Here is a 23463-nt window from a genome sequence, read left to right on the forward strand (position 1 = left end):
CTCAAGTCATGATCTCACAGTTCACAAGTTCGAGCCCCACATCAGGCTCGAGCTGGCAGTGTGGAGACTGATTGGGATTCTCTCTCTCCCTCCCTCTCTGCCCCTCCCCTATGCGTGCTCTCCCTCTAAATACACTTGAAAAAAAAATAAAAAAGCTACTCTCTGTGAAATAATGAGAAGATCAGGAAAAGTACCATTAAGCTCAAAGTTGTGTAAATACTGCCCTATTCAGAAAAAAGGGGAGTGCAGACAAGTCCTAGAAGCTGTAGACTACTATACTTGATATTAATCCTCAGGGGAAAGAATAGAACAGACTAAACAGAAAGAAAAGTGGTAACCATTGGCTCCCAACACAAGTTCACTAAGAGCAGATCCTATCAAGCCAAAGAATATTTGCTTCCTTGGTAACCAGTAGAATAGGATAGATAGATAGATAGATAGATAGATAGATAGATAGATAGATGATAGATAAACTATGTCCCATTCAACATTTTACTGTCTGTTACAAAACAACAGACTAGAGAACAGCCAGCAGAAGATGAACCATGGACCAATCTGCCTGAAGGAAAACGTGGTAAGTTCAAAAATGAATTCGGATGTGACCTACAAAGTGAGACAGTTGTTTAGCACTGATACAGAATGGGCTGGGAGTCAAGCCAGAATTCAAGTTGCTAGAGAGAAGCACACCACGTAGTGGGTGGCAAGGACTGACTCCTTAAACACTTATGTACTGTACACCCACCATGTTCCAGGCACTGTACAAGCTTTACAGATAGAGAAGTGAGCAAGTTAGATGAGATCCCATCCTTCGTGGCACTGACATTTAAAGCACAGTCAGACCTTCTTCTTCTTATGAAATGGGGGTATGAATCAGAATGGAAGAAAGATCAGTAAGAACGGTTAACCATATAACGAACTAAAAATTAATTTGGATTTGTTCTCCTCCCAAATTGAGGGCAAGAGAAAAAAGAAACTGACTTATGGTTTTAAAATAACAGCATGGACCATAGCATACATTCTAAAAACTTCATTTCCATCAGTCTGAGGTTGGGGACAAGAAGAGAACATGAGGAAGAGAACGAATGCACTTGAGACAGGAGGTGAAGAGATACAGAATTACGTGTTGCGCGGGCACGGTGATGGTAGGGTTGACATGCAAGAAGGAAAATTGTTCATTCTAATTAAAGTACTCACAGTTTTTTTTTTTTCCAACTGCCCCTCTTAAACCCCATGTACGTCTAGCGTCTGCATCACTATTTTACAAATGGTAGGCACTACACAAATGCACAGCTTTCATATTATTAGCAAATGCCAAGTCTTTACTGAATTTTACAAGTCTCACAGTTTTTGAGGGCTCACCCCATCTCTCCCCAAAACTAGTTCCTTCGAGTTTAATTCTTTAGTCATCATTCTCACATCTCACATTTATCATTTGAGACAAAAAATTTGACTTGAAATTGTGGGGAAATTATGCGATCTCGCAGGTGACTACTCTTTTTAATTGGTGTCAAAAAAATTTGCTCAAATTTTTTTCATTCATAAACTTATCAATGGCATTAACATGTTTGATGTCACAAGATTTAATATAAAAACCTACACAAAACACCATGTTCTGTCACAAGATCAGAAGACCCTAAAAGCCCCGGGCTTCAAAATTAAAAACGTTGTATGTCCTCACTTTAAGTAGTATTCCATTTCTAAAAGTTAGAGAAGAAAAACCAATTTCAGTGTTACAACTCATATACCAATAGCATTTATTGCTTTGGTAAAAACAAGTGATCTGTTAGTGAGGTTTCATTAGGAGCACACCATAAACCCTAAATAATTTGCAGATGGGTTATCCACAGACTTTTGGAATCCCCAGGTATCCTCCTCAGGCTTCTGGGCCATTTCCCTCTATGGCTGTCAGCAAATATGCAGGGAGTATTAATTCTAATATTTAAATATTAATATTTAAACTTATCCAGAAAGCATTAACCTGACCACTTGATAAAAATACCCCCTAGATATGATCACCAATACTTTCCATGCTCCTTGCTTTGTTTCATTTATGTCTAGAACTTAACCACTGTCTGACGTAAAACATACTTCAGTGTGTATTTTCCCCACCGATGTCCTCCCCCTCCCACCCCCCAGAATAAACTTCATGAGGACTTCATGAGGATGATGATGTTCCGGCTGTTTGCTCAGTTCCTTGAATAGTTCTGAGCACACAGTATGCACCCCAAAAGACAGAATTTCTTCAATGAACCTTGAGATTATAGGTAAGAAAATGACTCCATGAATCTGGAGGTAAAAAAGGAACCTAAGCAGAGATGTTACAAAGTCCATACAACTGATGCCCTATTGCACAGTAACTAAGAACACAGGCTCTGAACTTGGACAAAGTTGGATTCTAGTCCACTTATTAGTAGTGACCTCGTGGGCAAATAAACCTCTCCACATAAAATTTACCCAATATAACAGAAGGATCATAATAGCACCAACTTAACATCATTATTAAAGTGATTAAATGTGATAAAGTGTGTTAAAATCCTTACAAGGCAGCAAGTAAGTGCTTAGTAAAAGGGAGCTGACATTATTATCATCATCTTACTCAGGTTTCATAGCCTAAGACTGTCTATCTAGGTGCCAAGTCCACACAGATGAGAAGTGGCAGCTTAGAGAGACAAGGCAGTTGCCAAAAGTGAGAGCAAGAAAAGGATGGGAGGAAAATGGAAGTCTTCCTGAGGCACTGCATTACAGCACAATAATGTCCATGGGGGTCACGCATAGCCACTAAGGAAAGGGTGACATTACATTTCATACATTCTTTTAAGAAGAGAAGAAAATATAATTCTAAAATTAAGAAGATTTACTTCAAAATGGTTCACACAAACTTTCCGTGTGAAAGATAAACCTCCGTCACCTTCAGAATTCACCTCCTACAGAAAAGGATAAATGAAGCCTTACTATACAGAAGGCTTGGATATCTCTGCTGTAAAGACCCATCAGTGTGATCTATGCTGATCTCTCTAGTGCTATTTTTGACATCCTATTAAAGGTCAAATTGTCTCAATATGGGATCATTCTTCTCTCATAATCTGTAGTGGATCTCCAGTATGGATTTCAGTGAGGCAGTAAATAGTTTCATTTCACTGTGTCAGTGACACTGCTACAACCATGTAAAAAAAAAAAAAAATCTGCACTTATTAAACCTATTTTCTTTAGTGACAGATTAACCAGGGCCCTCCCTCAGAGATTAGGAAGAAAATCAAATTTCAAAATCAAAACCACATTCCAAATTTCTTAAAAGATATTTTTTGTTCAATTCCTTTGTAAAAACATTGGTCACCATTTAACATACAGTGGCAACAAAATGCACCCAATTTACATGCATCAACAAGTCAATAAATCGTAATACACAGACAACATGATTTTCAAACAAACAGTACTAAAGTAGCTCATGTTCCATTTAAGTATAGGTATGGTGCTTCCAACAAAGAAATAGCTAATATGAGAAATAAGATTCCAGTTTCAATCTCAAATAAGGTTATTTGTGACAAGTACCATGAAACAATGATTTTATGACGTCATTATCTTAAAGGGAACCATTTTTCAGAAGTCACGTTGTGCAAAGCACCAATACTCAGGTAGAATAAGATCTTGAAAAGATGTGAACTTAAGTTAAGGACAAAGGGCTCCATTTTTTGAAAACTAATTATCTGAATGATTCGAATGTTTATTATGTCCATAAATTAAAAGATCTTTCAACATGAAGGCTATATATACTATGTTTTGACACCTTAAATAATTCTGCAGACATTCAGCTAAGCTGAAAGCTTCTGTAGGACTACTTCCAAGAGCAAAGAGTGGAAACCAATAATTAAAAGCCCTTTCTATACTCACAGGCAAGGTTTCTGGATATGGGATTTAATTAATAAGAAGAAAATTTAAGCACCACAATAAAATACTTTTTAGAAAACAGAAAGGACTGGCAATATACAAGTTAGGAACAAAAGCACTTAAACGTTTACCCCCCCCCCCAAAAAAAAAAACTGTTTAAATAAGCACTTAAATCCTATCAGCTGAAGTAATAAAGAAATTCTTTTTGGGGTGTGTGTAGTACTAGGTGGAAGGTAAAACCACAATTCTGTTTAAGGAGTCAACTTCTGTAATTCTAATTTGATCAAATGAGACTGTTGTATTATTTGTACATAATAAGAATGTTATATATTTTTACATTATATGATTTATTTTCTTCTTTTCCCTCAAAACCTATGATTGAAGGACACCTTTAAATTATTTTGAAATTCACAGAGCATAATTTATGACAAACTGCTTTGTGGGAAAAAGCAGCCCCTCTGAAAATAAGAGGTCAAAGTAATCATGTGCAAATAAAACTTCAAAATAAGGTAGCTGTAAATACAGCCATCTTAGAAGTTTCCCTTCATTTGTATCTATTTAGCAATATAAATAATTTCAGTGGCCCAAACAGTAATTTTAACTTCAGTTTTTCTCCTCCATGATGTGTTTACTCTTAACAAGTTAAGAGTAATTTTTTAGCATATGGTGTTACAGACCATATGCTAACAAACTTAAAGGTTCATAAAATTAAAATTTATGATTCATATATAGTTATACTATGTATGTCAGATATAGAAGGCTGAACATAAGTAATTTCAACCTAGAATATTATTTGAACATCACAAAAGAAGAAAAAAGACAAAAAACAAAGATTTCTCCTCGCGTAACTTTTGACTACTAGACTATTCATAGCAAAAAAAGTCAAAATATAAAATATGTAGTTTTTAGCTCAAAGTGAGTTATCCCAAAATAAAATTCACTAAATGAGACAAGACTTCAGGATTATGAGTATGGGGTACTCAGATTCATTCAAATCAGATGAGGAGACACTTTGGGGGAAAAGAAATCCATCCCAAACAATATAATTTGTATCTCATTAACCCTCTAAACACCACAACTTTACCGCTTATACCATAAGCCTTCTCGACAGTTCCCATTTTCTTCTTCTCTAAAAAGATGTTTTAGCCTCTTAATTTCCAAGTGTCATGTCAAACCCCTTATTTTACCCTAATTCCATACTCCTCATTTATAAAAGACCTTAAAATAATCATTTTCTTCCCCTAAGGAGTTAGAAACCACCAGGTAATAATTCAAAATTGAGAAATTAAAGGTTAAAAAATCAACTGAAAATACACTTATTAACATTTGTGGTTTTATGTAGTAGGGACACCACATAATTACTCATTCTGATTAACCTCTTGAGACAGTGAGGTCAGAAAACTGAAATGAGCAACAGATACTTAAAATGCTTGAAGTGTGGTCTATCTTGAGTAGAATGAGTTAAAAAGGTGACTGAAATTATATGATTCTAAGTGTTTACTGTAAAACAGTACAAAATTGATGTTGCCAAATAGAGTAAAAAGAAAAACCTTTAACTTATATTAAATATCGTCCATAATTTGGAAAAAAGTCTCAAGGCTGAATTGTAACTAGGGAACAACAGCCACAACAGAAGACCCTTTCGTGCATGCACACACATGAAATAACAAATAGGCAAACCCCAACTGAGTACAGTACACCAACGACTGATACTTAAATGATATTTTGATATGTAAAGAAAAAGGTAAAATGTTGACTGCTACTGATGAAAAAGCATTTCAACAATTTACACAAAATGATACTAAACATTTTTTTTTAAAAAGATGTCCTAAGAAAACCAAGCCACAATAAGTTAGTGTTTTCCATAATACATGCTGAATTATTTGATCCCATATCTATACACTGTTATTGTCTTAATTCCTAAATGTTGTGACAGCATATTTAGTAATTGAGGTACATTAGTTTACATCTTTTTATAGATATTCTAAGAGAGTTAATTTTTCTTTTCCAGTTTTTCATCTTCTTCACCTCCTCCAAAGAAAAGCAAAGGAAACATTCCTAGAATGCAGCCAATAGTCACCCCAACAGCTTTGCCCTAAGGAAACAAAAGAAAACATTTTTTGAAAGTTATTTTATCCCTAAAAGAAGAATCCTTGCCTAAGTATCTATGATAAACAATTACTATGTATTATAAAATTCAACTGTAATTGCATTTCTTTTGACCACAATAACTTAAATATAAAAATAAGCAACATATGGGGCGCCTGGGTGACTCTGTCAGTTGAGCATCTGACTTGATTTCAGCTCAGGTCATGATCTTGAGGTTCATAAGATCAAGCCCCACACCGGGCTCTGCGCTGACAGCTGGAGCCTGCTGGGGAATTCTCTCTTCCCCCCCACCCCCCCGCCTGTCCCTCGCTTATGCTTTCTCTCAAAAAAAATAAACATTTTTAAAAAAGTAAGCCACATATGACAAAGGAGGTAAGAATACACAATGGGGAAAAGACGGTCTCATAAATGGTGCCGGGAAAGCTGGTCAGCTGCATGCAAAAGAAAGAAACTGGATCAATTTCTTACACCATACACAAAAATAAACTCAAAATGGATTAAAGACCTAAGTGTAAGACCTGAAACCATAAAAATCCTAAAAGAAAACACAGGCAGAAATCTCTTGGACATCAGTCTCAGCAACATTTTTCTGGATCTGTCTCCTCAGACAAGAAAAAACAAACAGAAAAATATACAATTAGAAACTACTTCAAACTAAGAAGATTTTGCACAGCAAAAGAAACCATCAACAAATGGGAAAACAATCTACTGAATGGGAGAAAATATCTACAAATGATATAACCAATAAGGGGTTAATATTCAAAATATATAAAGAACTACAACCTAACACCAAAAAACCCAAAATGATTTAAAAATGGGCAAAGGACCCGGAATAGACAATTCTCCAAAGAAGACACACAGATGGCTGACACGTGAAAAGCTGCTCAATACTACTAATCATCAGGGAAACGCAAATCAAAACCACAATGAGATATCATCTCACAACTGTCAGAATGGCTGAAATCAAAACCACCAGAAACAAGCATTGATAAAGATGTGGAGAAAAAGGAACCCTCCTGCACTTCTGTAGGAATGCAAACTAGTGCAGCCACTCTGGAAAAAAGTATGGAGGTTCCTCGAAAAATTAAAAACAGAACTATCATATGATCCAGTAATCACACTACTAGGTATTTACCCAAAGAATGCAAAAACACTAATTTGAAAGAATATATGCACCCCTATGTTTAATGCAACATTATTTATAATAGCAAAACTATGGAAGCAGCCCAAGTGTCCACTGATAGATGAATGGATAAAGAAGATGTAGTATGTATATATGTGTGTGTGTGTGTGTGTGTGTGTATATCATTCAGCCATAAAAAGGATGAAATCTTGCTATTTGCAACAACATGGATGGAGCTAGAGAGTATAATGCTAAGCAAAATGTCAGAGAAAGACAAATACTATATGATTTCACTCATACGTGGAATATAAGAAACAAAACAAACAAACAAAGGGGGAAAAAAGAGACAAACCTTAAAATAGACTCTTAACTCTAGAGAACAAACAGATGGTTACCAGAGGGGAGGTGGGCAGGGGATGGGTGAAATAGGTGAAGGGGATTAAGAGTACACGCATCGTGATGATGAGCACGGAGTAATGTATAGAATTGTTGCATCACTACATTGTACACCTGAAACTAATATGGCACTGTATGTTAATTACACTGAAAATTAAAAAACAAAACAAAACAATAAGTAACAAATATTGGTGAGGATGTGGAGACAAGGAACCCTTGTGCTCTGTCAGTGGGAATGTAAATTGGTGCAGCCACGATGGAAAACACAATGAAACTTCCTCAGATAATTAAAAATAAAAATACCATGTGATCCACAATTCCACTGCTGGGTATTTATCCAAAGAAAATAAAAACATGAATTGGAAAACATATACCCACCTCTATGTTTAGTGCAGCATTATTTACAATGGCCAAGATACGGAAGTAACCTGAGTGTCCACTGATAGATGAATGGATAAAGAAGATGTAGCGTGTGTGTGAGTGTGTGTGTGTGTGTGTGTGTGTGTGTGTGTGTGTGTGTGAATGCATACACAAACATACCTACATGCATGTGGATACATATGTATACATACACGTATATGTGTACATGCATTTGTATACTAGCATATGTGTATGTACACATGTGCACAAATATACACAATGTAGTGTCACTCATAAAAAAGAATGAAATCTTGCCATTCGCGACAATGCAGGTGGATCTAGAGGGTATTATGCTAAATGAAATAAGTCAGACAGAAAAAGACTAGTAACCTACAATTTCACTTACACATGGAATCTAAAAAGCAAAACAAAACAAAAAACAGAAATAGACTCATAAATACAGAATACAAAGTGGTGGTTGCCAGAGAGAAGGAGGTGGGGGGATAGGTGAAATAAGTAAAGGGCAATAAGAGGTACAGTTTCTAATGATAAAATAAATAAGTCATGAGGAAGCAAAGTACAACACATAGTAAAAATATACAGCACATAGTAAAAAATATTATAGTAACTTTGTATAGTGACAAATGGTAACTATACTTCTTGTTTTGTAATATACATAATTGTTGAATCACTATGTTGTACACCTGAAATTAATATAATATGTCGACTACACTTCAATTAAAAATAATAAGCTACAAAAAGGTTCTAGAACAAGTAATATTTGAAGTTCAATGCAACTAGGAAGTTTTTTTAAATGGCCACGAAATATCACCAAAGAAATATTCAAGTAGAAAAACACTTTTTAGAAATCATACATATATTTTCATGTCTGAAGATAGGAAGAAAATAGGGAAAAAAAAAACCTCACCAAATACTCTCAATAGATTTGAATGTGCTCCTTTTTGTATATATTCCTTTTCCATATTTATCCCCATGTATACCTAATTATCTGTAGGTCTAACCATTATGGAAACGTACCTTTGTGTTCTGCCCCACCCCTCCCCTAACAGCCACACATGTTATATGAGCTCTTTTCCAAACTGTTTCATAATCTTAATATAAAAACTTTTAAATTCCCCTAAACTGATAGCCCACAATCTGCTTGCTTAAAGCTCTCCTTACACCATTAAAAATCACTGCTATTTTTTCACCATTATAAGTGATATTACAATAAACATTTCTGTCTATAGTTCTTCCCTAATGGTTTATTTAAAATCAAACAGTATGAATACTTGTGCATATTCAAAGGGTAATGAATGCCATGCTGTCTATTGTGGGCAAAATTGACTGCAAATTCATATATACCAGTTGACACTTGAAAGACACAGGTTTGAACTGTATGGGTCTATTTATATGGGGGTTTTTACAACACAGTACTGTAAATGCACTTTCTCTTCCTCATGATTTTCTTAGCAACATTTTTTTCTCAGCTTACATTATTGTAAGGATACAGTATATAATACACAAAATGTGTGTTAATTGACCATATATGTTACTGGTAAGGCCTCCAGTTAATAGTAAACTATTAGTAGTTAGGTTTTTGGAAGTTGAAAGTTATGCGTGGATTTTCAACTGCACAGGGAGTTGGGACCCCTAACCCCTGTGGTGTTCAAGGATCAACTGTGTATGTATATACACACATCAATTTTTCTACAACCATACCCACATTATGAACATCTAAAATTTTTATTTTTGTAAATAATTTTTAAAATTTGCATTTCTACAATGACCATCAAGGTTAAATACTTTTCAATTAAGTTTCATTTCTTCATACAAACATTTATTGAGAATCTATTCTGTGCCAAATTCTGTGCTAGATACTAATGAGACAAAGACTAATTAGATGCAGTCTGTCTCTCTCTTCTAGGAACTTCCAGTTAGTTATACACAGAAAAGCAAAGAAATAAACTAAGTTCTATCAAACATTACAGGTATATGATAGCTACCCAATCCCAATTTGATAGCTACCCAATTTTAGTCTTGACTAAAATAAAACACATTTTGCCTATACAATGTCAATTTATCTACCAGACCCTACAGTTTTTCTAATAAATTTCAAGAGTAGCCACTAATGTTTTGACAACAGCTTGCATAAAAATTTTCAAGTCTATTATTTTTGGGTTTTGTTGGTGGGGGTAGTGATAGTGGTGGTGGTATGTCCATGCTTTGTATTAATAGGTTTATCACTTTCATAGCACCCCACTTAGAAAAGTATCGGTTCTACAGAGTTTTAATAAGCAGAAACTTTCTTCGTTCCTGATGCTGAAAAAGTTAATCCTAGACCCTTATTTTGACCTTCAAGTTTGTATTCATTTATATTTATTTATATATGCATAGAATATATTTTATTTTAGATTCCTGACTTCCCCATATACACGAAGTGACCACGGCAACAGGCTCCATGTCCACTTTCCACCCATTTGTTAGAATGCCTGTTACAATATATTGTCTGTGGAACTCAAGCCTTTCCTCTCCACTCACTTTAGGATTGCCAGTTAATGAGTTCCAACCCAATCATCTCAATGGCGTGTAAAGTCAACAGGGCAGAGAGGGAGGAAAGAAGTGAGATATCCTTTTCTGGCTCCATGATTCAGTCAACATTTTTCCACTGAAAAATCAGTTAATGAGGCACCTGGGTGGCTCAGTCGGTTGAGTCAGCTCAACCGTCAGCTCAGGTCATGATGTCAACTCAGGTCATGAACTTGCGGTCTGTGAGTTTGAGCCCCATGTCAGGCCCTGTGCTGACAGCTCAGAGCCTGGAGTCTGCTTCGGATTCTGTGTCTCCCTCTTTCTCTGCCCCTCCCCTACTCGTGCTCTGTCTTTCTCTCTCAAATATAAATAAACATGAAAAGAAAAAAAAAGTTATCAGGGCTTATGATAGTCTAGGCCCTATAATTAACTACACTGGAACTAACCCAAGAACTTGAGTACATCTGTAATATGGTTCTGCAAGAAAATATTTTCTGAGTTTCAAACAGCCAAATCATAAATGAGGTTTTAAAACACAACCTGTATCAACAGGAACCTGCATGTGTATTTGCATATATTGTATTACGGGTAAATTTCAGAGTTAGCTTATGTCATGAATGAATTACTGATCACTAACTTAAATTACTTCAGGCTGTTTGTTAACCAAATGTTATGTTACAGAGTAGATTTGACCCTAACAGAAAATAAGCAGAGTCAACAACTAAGGGACAGAATCACTTCATATACTAGTGGAAGATTTAGCAAAATATACAAACACACAAAATGTATTTATAAATGCTAGTTTAATAACTAAGGTGCTTTTATAATAGAAGAGGGGAATGGACCTGCTTGTAATACAGAAAGAAAACAGAATTACCAATTACATGAGAAGAAACCCCAGGAAAATAATCTTCTTTTGATCCCAACTGTACTGCTAAAATGTTAAGCCAAGCTGCTAGAATGTTAGAATATCCTGATTCCTCAACAACGCTGGCCGACATTAGCCAGCTAGTCTCACTTCCATTTATTTACGAATTGCAGGATATAGACACACACATGATTTTTTTACAGAAATAGGTCTAAGGAGGAGGTTGAGATATGCATTTCTAACAAGTTTCCAGGTAATGTTGATCCTGTTGGCCCTGGCATCACACCTGGGGGGAACCAGTGCCCTGTCTAATCTCACTTTCCCCCATGGTTTTAACTATCACCTTTTCAGTGTGGCCTACAGTAACCCTCCTATCTAATCCTGCAATCTGTCTCCATCTCAGCACTCCCAACCTCTTAATCCTGCTCTGCTTTTTTTCTTTAATTCCTGTAACATTTGCAGACTTCTAACACATTAAACATTTTGTCAGATTGTTTTAATTGTCTTCTTTCCACTGCTAGAATGTAAGATCTACCAGAAAAAAAGACCTTGTTTTGTTAACCAATATATTCAAAACTCCTACATATGTATTGGACATATAGTAGGTAAACAATAAATATTTGTTGAATAAATGACTGATAATACTCATCATCTCTAATTCAGATCTCTCCAACTCTTCACTTTTAATCTAAATGCCTACTCAGTATTACCACTTCAATGTCCTGTTAGTCTCAAATTCAACTTATTGAAAACAGAACTCAGTACCTTCCCTTACTAACTTGTTCTTCCTCCTTTTCTTCTTGACTTAATTAGTAGCATTGTGATCCATCCAGTTTCCTTCCTATTTAAAATTCTTCACTAGTACTCCATCAGCTAGGTATGAGATTCAAGCTCCTCAGCATAGCTTATACAATGTCTTTCCTGTCTGATCCATTTTACTTCTCCAATACTGTTTTTCTACTGCTGCTTCTATCCTCAACTACTACATATTATAGTCCAGCAATGCCTAATTTCTTACTTTCTCTGAACATACCCTGTTTTTATCATGCCTTTCTACTTGCTAGTCAATGTATTTGGAATTCTCTAATGTCTCATCAATAATTCAAAAATCAGCTTAGATCCAATAATTGCCAAGAAATATTCCCACCAAAAGAAATTCCTCCCCACAAAATATTCTTACTTAATGCTATTTCTAGTGCATAATTCTATAATTGCATATGTCACACCACATTATAGTTTGTTTACATGTTACACCTAAACAATTTGTAAAAATAACTAGTTTATATTCATTTTATATCCTTCAGTTTCTAGCACATGACAGATATTCCTTAACATTACCTGAATCATATGAAGAATACTTCAAAAGTCAGTTACACTATAAAAAATAAAGAGTCAATACAAAATTACCGTTCTCTGAAAACTGCCAAGGCTTACACAATTTGTGTTAAAAACTCCACTCAAAACAAGCAAACAAACAAAAAAACAAAAAAACTCCCCTCAAATAAATTTGGTCTCAAATTTCTCAGAGGACTGAACTATCCAGTGTCTTGGTCTGGCTACCTGAATTCATGATCATAAACCATATAAAGTACTTACAAAATGTGTACTAACACGTGTTTGCCACATGTCCACTTGTTTTGGTGTAAGATCAGGAATTGACAAGCCTAATCTGGAAGCCAAAGCTTCAACGTAGCCTGCAAGTCTTTAAAAAAACAGAAGGACAGAATATAAGTTTTTAAAGAGACACACAAATGTTCTCAAGATAATGAACTAGTTACTACAAAAGGAAACAAATAATTTCACACCTGTAACTGGCACTCCAGAAATGGTGTAAATGTTTTTTACAACTTCCATTTTATTGTGCATAAATATATCCAACTTAAAAATATTTAGTATTAATATATTCGATATACAGGTAAACACGTTGCCTTAGAGCAATTATTCTCCACAATTACTTTAAAAAGACCAATTCAAAGTATATAAAAAATTTTTGCAGCAATTAACAGTTATGCGCTTATTCCAAATTCAAAGCAAAGCACTTTAACATATGATATAAATTAATAACTGTCACCAGAAAGCAAAAATTTCCAAAATTTATCAGATTGATATACTAAGATTGATATACTTGAATTTTCAAGGCCATCTCAAGTATTTATCAGATACAAACTTACTTTATGAACTGTAATAAAAAAAGAATTGCCAACTAATCTATGCATACATCAATTATAAGATGGATCCCAAGAGCAGATATATTAAGTTCTAAAAAAAACTTAATCTGTATATCTAAGAATCAATAAAATGTAGTATCTGTTATTTAATGATATTTTTTAAAGGCAGAGGAGAAATAGTTCTTAAATATAAAGACTCCCAACAAAATCTTTATCTCTAATCAAAAAGAACTGTTTCATGATGCAATCTAAAATTAAACGGCTTTAAATTCTAATATTACCATTTTTATTTTTTTATTTTTTTTTAATTTTTTTTTTTTTTTAACGTTTATTTATTTTTGAGACAGAGAGAGATAGAGCATGAACGGGGGAGGGTCAGAGAGAGGGAGACACAGAATCTGAAACAGGCTCCAGGCTCTGAGCCGTCAGCACAGAGCCCAATGCAGGGCTCGAACCCCCCGGACAGTGAGATCGTGACCTGAGCCGAAGTCGGAGGTTTAGCCGACTGAGCCACCCAGGCGCCCCTAATATTACCATTTTTAACATTAATGTTGAAAATGGAGAAGTGGAACGTGTAAGGGGTGATATAATTATAAATTAATGTCACAAATCCCAGGAATATAAAATTTCTGCCTTGGCCCAGAAGCAAAGAAACTTTGTGTTTAACAGTAGCTTTGGCCCCAAACTCCAGTACAGAAATCTAATAGACAGGGTCAGGTCACTTATGAAGCTGCCTTTTCTGAGATTATAGGGCTAAGTAGACTACCACTAGACCCAAATCCAAATCTCAAAACTGACCACTCTAATACATGAAGAAAGGAAGAAATAGAGCCAAAGACTGGGCAAAAGAGAGTATCTTTATCACAGTAGTTAATATCACCTTAGTCTAATTTTATAATTTCCAGGCTTCCTCAAGCTCAAGAGGAAGCCCAGGCCACGTGTTGCTCAGAAAAGAGAATGTAAAGAGAGAAAGAGGAAAAGCTGGCCTTTTCTAAGTAGACATCCTCACTTTGTTTCATCATTCCTGCCACATGAAATAAAGGGAGCGAAAACTGGCCAAACCCTGTAATGCTCTGGCCATTCCCACATATGCTCCAGCCATTATGCCTTTTGAAAGTTCCTCTCTCCGGAAAACATGCCCAGTCAGTATCCTCACATTTGAGCCGTATCTTTTATCTTTGGGCTTAGTGGGAGAAGGGTGGGGTGAAATAATGATGGGGATTCTTGCTATTAATCCTGCCTCGCCTTGGAAATGTCTATAAAAGACATATAAATACCTCAGTAAATGAAAATTAAACTCTGCTTACATTGTGGTCATCTTAGAAAACTTTTTTGCATGTATCAATCTCTTGAAAGGATTTTAAACACAAATTCCAGGTCCCTAATTCTGAAATGCAACCCAGGCATTCATATTTGATGTACACCAAAGATTTAGCACCACTCATTTAGAAAAAATAAATTTAAAACGTTAGTTTGAAAACACACCCAATAAATATCCCATTTCTTAATTCTTCTCAATTAAAGAATGGAGAAGAGAAAGAGAGCAAGGTCAGTACACACATGCACAAATGAATGAATAAATGGACCTACCCAAGTCCAGCTAAATCTGACACAAGATTTCCCAAAGCAGCAGCTAAAAAATTGAGAAGTGGATAAGTGAATTGTCATCTGGAAATCAGAAAAATCCTTATAATACATCACTGTCTCATCAATAAAGCACTGATCTGGAAGAGTTATCACAGCTTCTGAAACCACAACAACTATATCCAAAGTAACTCACTGGATAGCTCTGAGTCAAGATTTCAAAATAGAACACAAGTCTTTCGAGATTACAGTGCTGTACTTCCATCAAGTAGTGGGTTTTTTTCTGTTGTGGCAGCCGGTTTCCATTCTGGTGTCAATACCCATACAATATTTTGTAGTTTTATCTTTCATTATATTTAAGGAAATTTGGATATTTGGAAGTTAGAGTAAAAGTTTTATGCATAGGTCTGAAATTCAAGAAAATCATATAGAGAAGAAATGTCTCTTTTATTAACTCATCTACTTCATACTTTTCTACATAATAAACACACCACTGAACCATTCCCAAATTTCACCATCATAAAAAATAGAGCAGTAACTGAGGGAAAGAAGGTAATAGAACCAAATTAGATTTTTAAACTTGTATTTCCTTCTTTGATTTTTCTACCCTTAAAAATAAATAACAGTAGAAATAAGGGTAAAAAGGTTTTAGGATAACACTGAATTAAGAGAAAAACTTATTGGGGCACCTGGGTGGCTCAACTGGTTAGGTGGGAGACTTGATTTCAGCTCAGGTCATGATCTCAGAGTTCGTGAGATCGAGACCCACATCAGGCTCTGTGTTCACAGCTTGGAGCCTGCTTTGGATCCTCTGTCTCCTTCTCTGCCCCTCCCCCACTCGTGCTCACTCGCTCTTTCAAAAATTAAAAAACATTTTTCAAAAAACTTTTAAAAAAGAGAAAAACTTATTTTAACATAGTCAGTACAGCACTATTACCCATTAGCTAACATAAAGTACCTAAAATTTCTCAGGAAAAGTGCAACATATACAAAATTAAGAATTAGAAGAATAGGATTAAGGAGATAAACTAATAGACATCTCAATGAGTAAACTTATTCAGATTAAGTATCTTCTTCTAAACCTAACCTACTGAAATGTTTTATAAGTATACAGACAATGGAATGATAACATTAATATTATTAAATACCTGCCATAGTTGAAATTCCCAAAATAATTCCAATAGACATCTCAATATGGGTGCCCTGAAAAATGATTACGAAGAAATTAATCTTAAACATTAATGAAGTGGCTACAAAAAATAGCAAAGTAATAATAAAAAGTTAAAATAGTTAAACATGCTATTGCAACAAAATTATATACATAAAATATGCAAAAATATTCACATATAATATAGTAATGCACTTAACTATTAAATATATGCATTCACACAAAAATAACATTGGTATCATTTTATTCATTAAAATTAGGCTTTCAGAGAAATAAACAATAGCAACAAATACAATTATAATATAAAGAGCAATATAATCCATAATTAAAGATCTAGAATTTATATTTTCCAACCACAAAGAAAGATGCTTTAAACCTCTTGGAATACAGGGACATCTGGGTGGCACAGTTGGTTTAACATCCAACTCTTGATTTCAGCTCAGGTCATGATCTCACGGTTTTTGAGTTTAAGTCCCACATTGAGCTCTGCGCTGACAGCATGAAGCCTGCTTGGAATTCTCTCTCTCACTCTCTCTCTGCCCCTCCCCCATGTGTGTGCGTGTGCACGCTCTCTCTCTCTCTCAAAATATAAATAAACAAACAAACAAACCTACCTCTTGGAACACAAAGAAGACCAACTCACCTAATTTTAAATTCTGAATGATACATCTATATAGATATCATTGTTATTTAGTCTATCAAAAACAGAGTAAAAAACTAGTTTCTAGGAACCAAGAGATCACAGACTTCAAAAATTACCTTTATAACCACTTTGTTCTGTAACCATTCAGTAGTGAGACTATATATGGTTCATTTATAAGCAACAACAGCTTCTTGTACAATAGATAGAGCTGCAGCAAAACAAAAGGCTCTAGCTCTACTGCATTTGCACTGAATTTATTGAGAGTTTCAGACGTTCCACATCCATCCCATTCTGAAGACAAGAAGGACTCATATTTTTACTTCTATTTTAAACAGAAGAAACTGAAATGAAAAAGATTAAACTATTCTAATGGGTTATTACATAGAATAAAGAAGAAATCCTATGGTCTATTGTGCTAATTCCATTCTAATACTTGGGCAATGCTGCCATAAGTAGACTTAGGTTTCCTCCTGAATACTGATGCTTGAAAATTTCTAAATAATTTTTTAATGTTTATTTATATTTTAGAAAGAGAGAGAGAGAGAGAGAGAGAGAGAGAGAGACCACAAGCAGTGGAGGGGGAGAGGGAGAGGGAGACACAGAATCCGAAGTAGGCTCCAGGTTCCAAGCTGTGGCACAGAGTCCCGACTCGGGGCTCAAACTCATGAGCTGAACTCAAAACAGAAGGGGTGAAAGAAAGAACTTACTGCAACAATCATAATTGCATTATCCAAAAAGCCAAACCCTATGAAAGGTATCGCATTGTGGATGAATACTGAAAAACACCAAAAAGAGAAAATATATGTTAAGATTTCTATAACTTAAAATGATAAAAACAGACCATATGACTAAAGTCTCCTAAATAGATCTGATAACCTTTGAAATTTGCTTTTCATTCCCCATAGCCAAAAGATTCTGCTCCTGCAGTAAGTTCAACTACTTCGTAGAAGCTATACTAGGGAAAAACACCAAAATTAAAAACGCTGTTACATGTAAAAATAATTGTGTTAGACTTCTGGGTTGTTTTCTTACTAGCTACAAAGTACATACAGTTAATGGCAGAACAAATAAGTAAATATATGTTACGAGTACCATGTTTTACCTGTTTAATTGCTATTAATATCAATCTACTTCTTATATTGTAAAGACTGATATCATAAAATTAAGCTCCATATTAGAAATAATAAAAAATACCCTGAATCAAATTTCATGGAAACTATATGGTCACTTTTACTCACTAAACAGTTTTTTGGACAAATATGATAAAAATGTTATTACCTCACCTATATTAGCCATCTATATCCAGTCTTTTCCCCCCTCACATCATCAGTATCCCTGAAAGCTTTCACAAACTATAAACAAACTATTTGATTTAAATCAAAATGTAATTTGATCTCTTCCTAACAAAAGCATACCTTACCTTATCTATCTAACATATAATCTGAAAGACCTGACATAATAGACGTGTAACTAGGAAGAACTAATACCTATATATTTTTTATACATTCAGCCTCATTTTTTTTTCATATTTGCATCTTCAGCATGTTGCAGAATGCCTAGTGCATAGCAGATACTCAATGAACATTAGTTAATTAAGTTGAGGACCACTAACCTGGAAAGGAAGAGAATTCCATATTAAGAGAATTGAAGGCAAACTGTGAAATAGATTAAAAGCTGGAATAGTTAAAAGATTTTATTCTAATTCATCTATAAAATTGCCAAGATATAGTCAACATCAATTCAACTAAGGACTTTTTTAGATAAACATCAAAACTGTGAATTTTATACCACATCCAAAAAATAGTCCCTTAAAACAATTGGTGGTATGTGTTCAGTGACTTTAGAGTGTTTTTCTTCTTTTAATGTAGTTAAGTCCACAGAAAGTATAATTAAAATATAATTCAGAAGTTATGAAAGTTTGATATTGCTACAGTCAGTTCTGCACCAACCCAGGGAAGGCTAATAATAAGCAGTGAACAGAACAAAACAAAAAAATGCCTCTACCCAAAACAACTATCGAATACTAACATCACAAGAAAAGGGTGTATATACATCCCAGATCATTTCAGATTTCTTTTTGCTATCAAGTAAGAAAGTTCAAGATAAAAAGCAGCATTTTTTAATTACAAGGAATATTATTTTAAAAGTTATTAAAGATGATAAAAATCAAAGTGTATTAATGAAATGGGATTCTTCAATTAAAGAGTCTAACCTTAGCTCTTTGACTTTTTGCCTAAGTCTAGTTACTTAACTACTAGACATCCAAACTTCTGTAATAAGCAACTCTGAAATATAAAATATATCATGTTTTTATGCTTAGACCTAAAAAATGTGTCCTATATATTAAAATTTACTTTCAACACAAAGGAAAAAATACAATTTTCATGTTGTTAAGTAAACATGTACTGGCCACTCCACTGGGCATGAGATACAAAGATAAATAAGATTTGGTTACCAGCCTTCAAAAAGTTTGGGTATGGTAACACACCATACAAACAGCTCATTTCAATATGACAAAAAAAAACTGATAACAGTATTATACGGTGCTTGGATACAAACTGCATGAACCTAGGCTAGGAGAAACACAAAAAATTACCTGGGGGAAAAAAGTCTTAAAGAATTCTTAAATGTTTTGGTATTTGGGAAAAGTTACTTATTTCTAATATAAATTGTATTCTACCTCTGAGAGAAAAAGAACTGGCTATTAATTTTTAAAAGTTATGTAAGTTTACTCTCCAGTATGTAATGATCTCCTATTAATTTGCGATTTCTTCAACTTCCTTTGGAAAATACTATTCTATAACAGCAAATCACATCTGATATTTAGCTTTCACTTACAATCTACTCAAATTTACTGCACCATTAAAACATTCTCTTCTTTCATTGTCTCTATAATAAGATCCCAAACTGTTTTACATTATGTCAGTGTTGACTATTTAATTTCTATCATAACAGTAAAGAAAGCACACCAGCACCATTTATGAGCTTCTTCTTCGTGGCAGTGTTCAACGAACTTAACTTTCTTCATCATTACAAACAGCACGCCGTAAGTATTTTCTCCACCAGAGAACAGTTCTACCCAGCCCTGAGCTCAGACTTTCAAGTTCTGAAATTACCCAACTTAAATCCAAACTAAAGTAAACATATCGTTTTTACTGGGAATTAAGGAAACCTTACCATAAGTATAATTTTATTTCTACATGGTAACTACAGTTTAACAATGTTAGATACTGTTACAAATGTCGAAATTCCCTAACATTGTAATATGTCTTAAACCAAGTTTATAAACTTTTTGTTTCAGCATGATAAATAAGATAATCTACTCTCTCTGGAAAAATTAAATTTACTGACTCTTCTATACTATCAGTGAATGATACAGTTATTTCAAGTCTAAAAGACAGATGCGCAAATATTTAACAATTATAGAACCATTACCATATCTCAGCTGTCCTGGTGTGGGTGGTGGTGCTTCCAATTTTTCTAAAGGGGAAAAAAAGGGTTTAGGTCAAGAATTAGTTACCATAGCATGAGTTCTTTTTTATTACAGTGAAGAAAATACCAGCAGATTTACAAAGTGGGAGAATATCAAAGTTTATTCATACATTTTTGTAGGATAACAGACCAAAGTTATCCATACAGAAAATAATACTTGGTATGGATTACATCACAAGGCTAGAAAACAAAACTGAACTTTAGTGACAAGTCTACCATGGACCCTATGGCCTTGGGTAATCATTAGCTTTTCATTTTTTTTTTTTTTTAAATCTTTACATCTATATAATGGGCCTGATTACATTAGTTACAGTAAAAACAAAACAAAACAAAAAAACCCACCAAAAACACAAAAAACAAAAACCTTTGAAATATAGTTACCCTTCTTTAAGATGGCAATGATAGATGTCTTAAGAAATATATATACAAACAAACATTGATAGCAGAAAAAAGAATATTCAAATAGACCTAGTATATCCTTTAAAAAACAGAAAATAATATTTTTAAAGCAATGTATTTCAACAATGACTTCACTGGATTGTGTTCTGTTCCTTAATCTCCCTTGATAATATAACGAAATATTTTGAGTTTTGGAACCTATACTATTGGATAATATAGAATATTCTACACAATAAAAAGTAGAGTGCTAGTCAAAATCACAAGTAACAATAAACTATTTATAATATATATCATAATAAACACACCAAATTTTCCCAAAGTAATATCTGTAACTGCCATCATTAAATCTAAAAATTAACAATTATTATAAAGAAGCAACATAGCTAATCTCATAACAATAACCATCTCACCATTTGTGTAAGTACAAGAGTGAGCTCTGGTAAAATGGCAGAGAACTGTACTTTATCCTCCTCCTCCTCCAGTCCAAAAAAATTAACACCCACACCATGGATCACACTGCTCTAAAGGTTTAGTACAACCAGACTGTCCAAGGAAACACATTACAAACTGGATATATATTTTCTAAAATTTTTATTTATACTCTGTGACAACATAAGAAGTGAAGAATTTAGCTTTAGAAAAAGTAAAAAGCAAATGTATCTCCATTGATAAACTATGTAAAAAAGTATTGTCCATATTTGTGAATGGTATTTTACTAAAAGCGCATACAGTACCAAAACGGTTTTACAATAAGTATGCTAAAACCTTGAGTTTAATCAATGATCATATTATTCAGACAGTTCTAAGAATGCAAGTTTAAGTTTTGTTTTCCCCTTTTTAGAAGAGTTATGAAATGAAGATATACTGATCTTTGCAGAATTTCCCATCTGATTAAAGTATATTCGCTGTCTGTTGACTAACACCATTACCTCAAGATCTATTTTGAAAGCATGCAAATGGTTTTCCAAATTTTAACAAGGAACATAGGTTACTACGTACTCCAGAGTTTTCTGCTGAAGTAAACATGCAAAAGTGGTTACATACCAGAACTATTTGCTAGATGCATTACTCTCATCATCACTACAGTTCTGACACTGTGAGGAGAAGTCCTTGTCAGTTGACTGGAACATCTTGAAATACCTAAAAATTCAACAAGCAGGACTTTCCCAATAGAATGAGAGTATACAGAGTCCTTGCTTTTACTTCTTCAAATTCCCTACATCTTCATATTGAGCAAAATATTTAAAATATTTTACAACTCCTAAGAAGAAAGGGTAAGAGGTAGGCAAATGTATGATGTGCAGCAAAGAGCAAACAATCAAATAATATACTCAATATTCCTCATCTCTCTTTCCTATTACACATACGGATTAAAAAATTAAAACTAATGAAAAAATAACTTTTTTAAAGACTGAGAAAGAGAAAGAAATACAAAGTAAAGGAGATAGAGCAGGAAGGAAAACCACTGGCACAGAGATTAAGGTAAAATCAAAGCAGATACTTTGCCTCCTGCTTCACAAAGAACCTAATAAGCAGCAAGAGGAAACATGAAAGGAACATTTCCTAGAAAGTGGAAATTTTATTGGAAAGTATCTGTCAAAAATGTTTTAAGCCATAAGTTGGTCATTTTGAGGACTTTGACGCTGTTTATTACCTTATTATGTTAACTAAATCAAAACTATATATATCAGAAGTGAAAAACATTAGAGGTTCAATGCACAACAGAACTCAATCTTGGAAGTAAGCCCACGCAATCTTATACAGGTTTAAACTGTACTGGCTGTGGGGCGCCTGGGTGGCTCAGTCGGTTAAGCACCCACCTCTTCATCTCCACTCAGGTCATGATCTCACGGTTCCTGGGATCCAGCCCCACATTGGGTTCTGTGCTGACAGTGCGAAGCCTGCTTGGGATTCTCTCCCTCTCCTTCTCTCTCTACCCCCCTCCCACCCTCTGTCTCTTGAAACAAACTTAAAAAAAAAACACCAAAAACCTGTAGTCACTGCTAACATAACCTCCCTCAAAACAGTCACAATAAACCTCAGAAGCTTTTTATTTCCCTACATATGTATCTTAACCTTAAGAATTATCTTTTTTTATTAAAAAAATTTTTTTTAATGTTTTTTATTTTTGAGAGAGACAGAGACAGAATGCAAGTGAGTTAGGGGCAGAGAGAGGGAGACACAGAAGCAGAAGCAGGCTCCAGGCTCTGAGCTGTCAGCACAGAGCCCGACGCGGGGCTCGAACTCACGAACTGTGAGATCATGACCTGAGCCGAAGCCGGACGCTCAACTGACTTAAGCCACCCAGACACCCCAAGAATTTTCTTTCTGAGGGCACCTGAGTGGCTCGGTCAGTTAAGCAACTGACCCTTGATTTTGGCTCAGGTCGTGATCTCACGGTTTGTGAGATTGAGCCCCACTGTGGGCTCCGTGCTGAGAGCAGCACAGAGCCTGCTTGGGATTCTCTCTCTCCCTCTCTCTCTGTCCCGCCCCCTGCTCGCACTCTCTCTCATTCTCTCTCTCAAAATAAATAAATAAACTTGAGAATTTTCTTTTGACATATAGTAAACTATCGACACTTACATTGGAAATATATTCTAATCTAATGTTTCATTAAGAAGACTTTGGAGTTAGAAAAACCTAGTTCTTTCAGTTTGGGTGTGTATGTGTGTGTGTGAATGTATGTGTGTGTGTGTAATATACACCATTACTTTTTTCTTTTTCTAAATATCTTGAAAT

General features: G+C 34.6%; 1 protein-coding gene across 1 annotated transcript in view; it reads right to left on the reverse strand.

The window, feature by feature from the left end:
• Nucleotides 1-444: 444 nt before the first annotated feature.
• The window catches only part of TMEM65 (transmembrane protein 65), a 58523-nt gene continuing 35504 nt past the window's right edge, over nt 445-23463 (reverse strand). The window contains exons 2-7 of the mRNA XM_042972916.1: nt 20269-20313; nt 17541-17608; nt 16171-16225; nt 15029-15071; nt 12867-12972; nt 445-5980 (exon numbers count right to left, since the gene is read on the reverse strand). Coding sequence (XP_042828850.1) covers nt 5879-5980; nt 12867-12972; nt 15029-15071; nt 16171-16225; nt 17541-17608; nt 20269-20313 — 419 coding nt within the window. The 3' untranslated portion in view covers nt 445-5878. The remainder of the gene's footprint in view (nt 5981-12866; nt 12973-15028; nt 15072-16170; nt 16226-17540; nt 17609-20268; nt 20314-23463) is intronic.

This window comes from Panthera tigris, chromosome F2 (assembly GCF_018350195.1).
Source record: "Panthera tigris isolate Pti1 chromosome F2, P.tigris_Pti1_mat1.1, whole genome shotgun sequence".
NCBI lineage: Eukaryota > Metazoa > Chordata > Mammalia > Carnivora > Felidae > Panthera > Panthera tigris.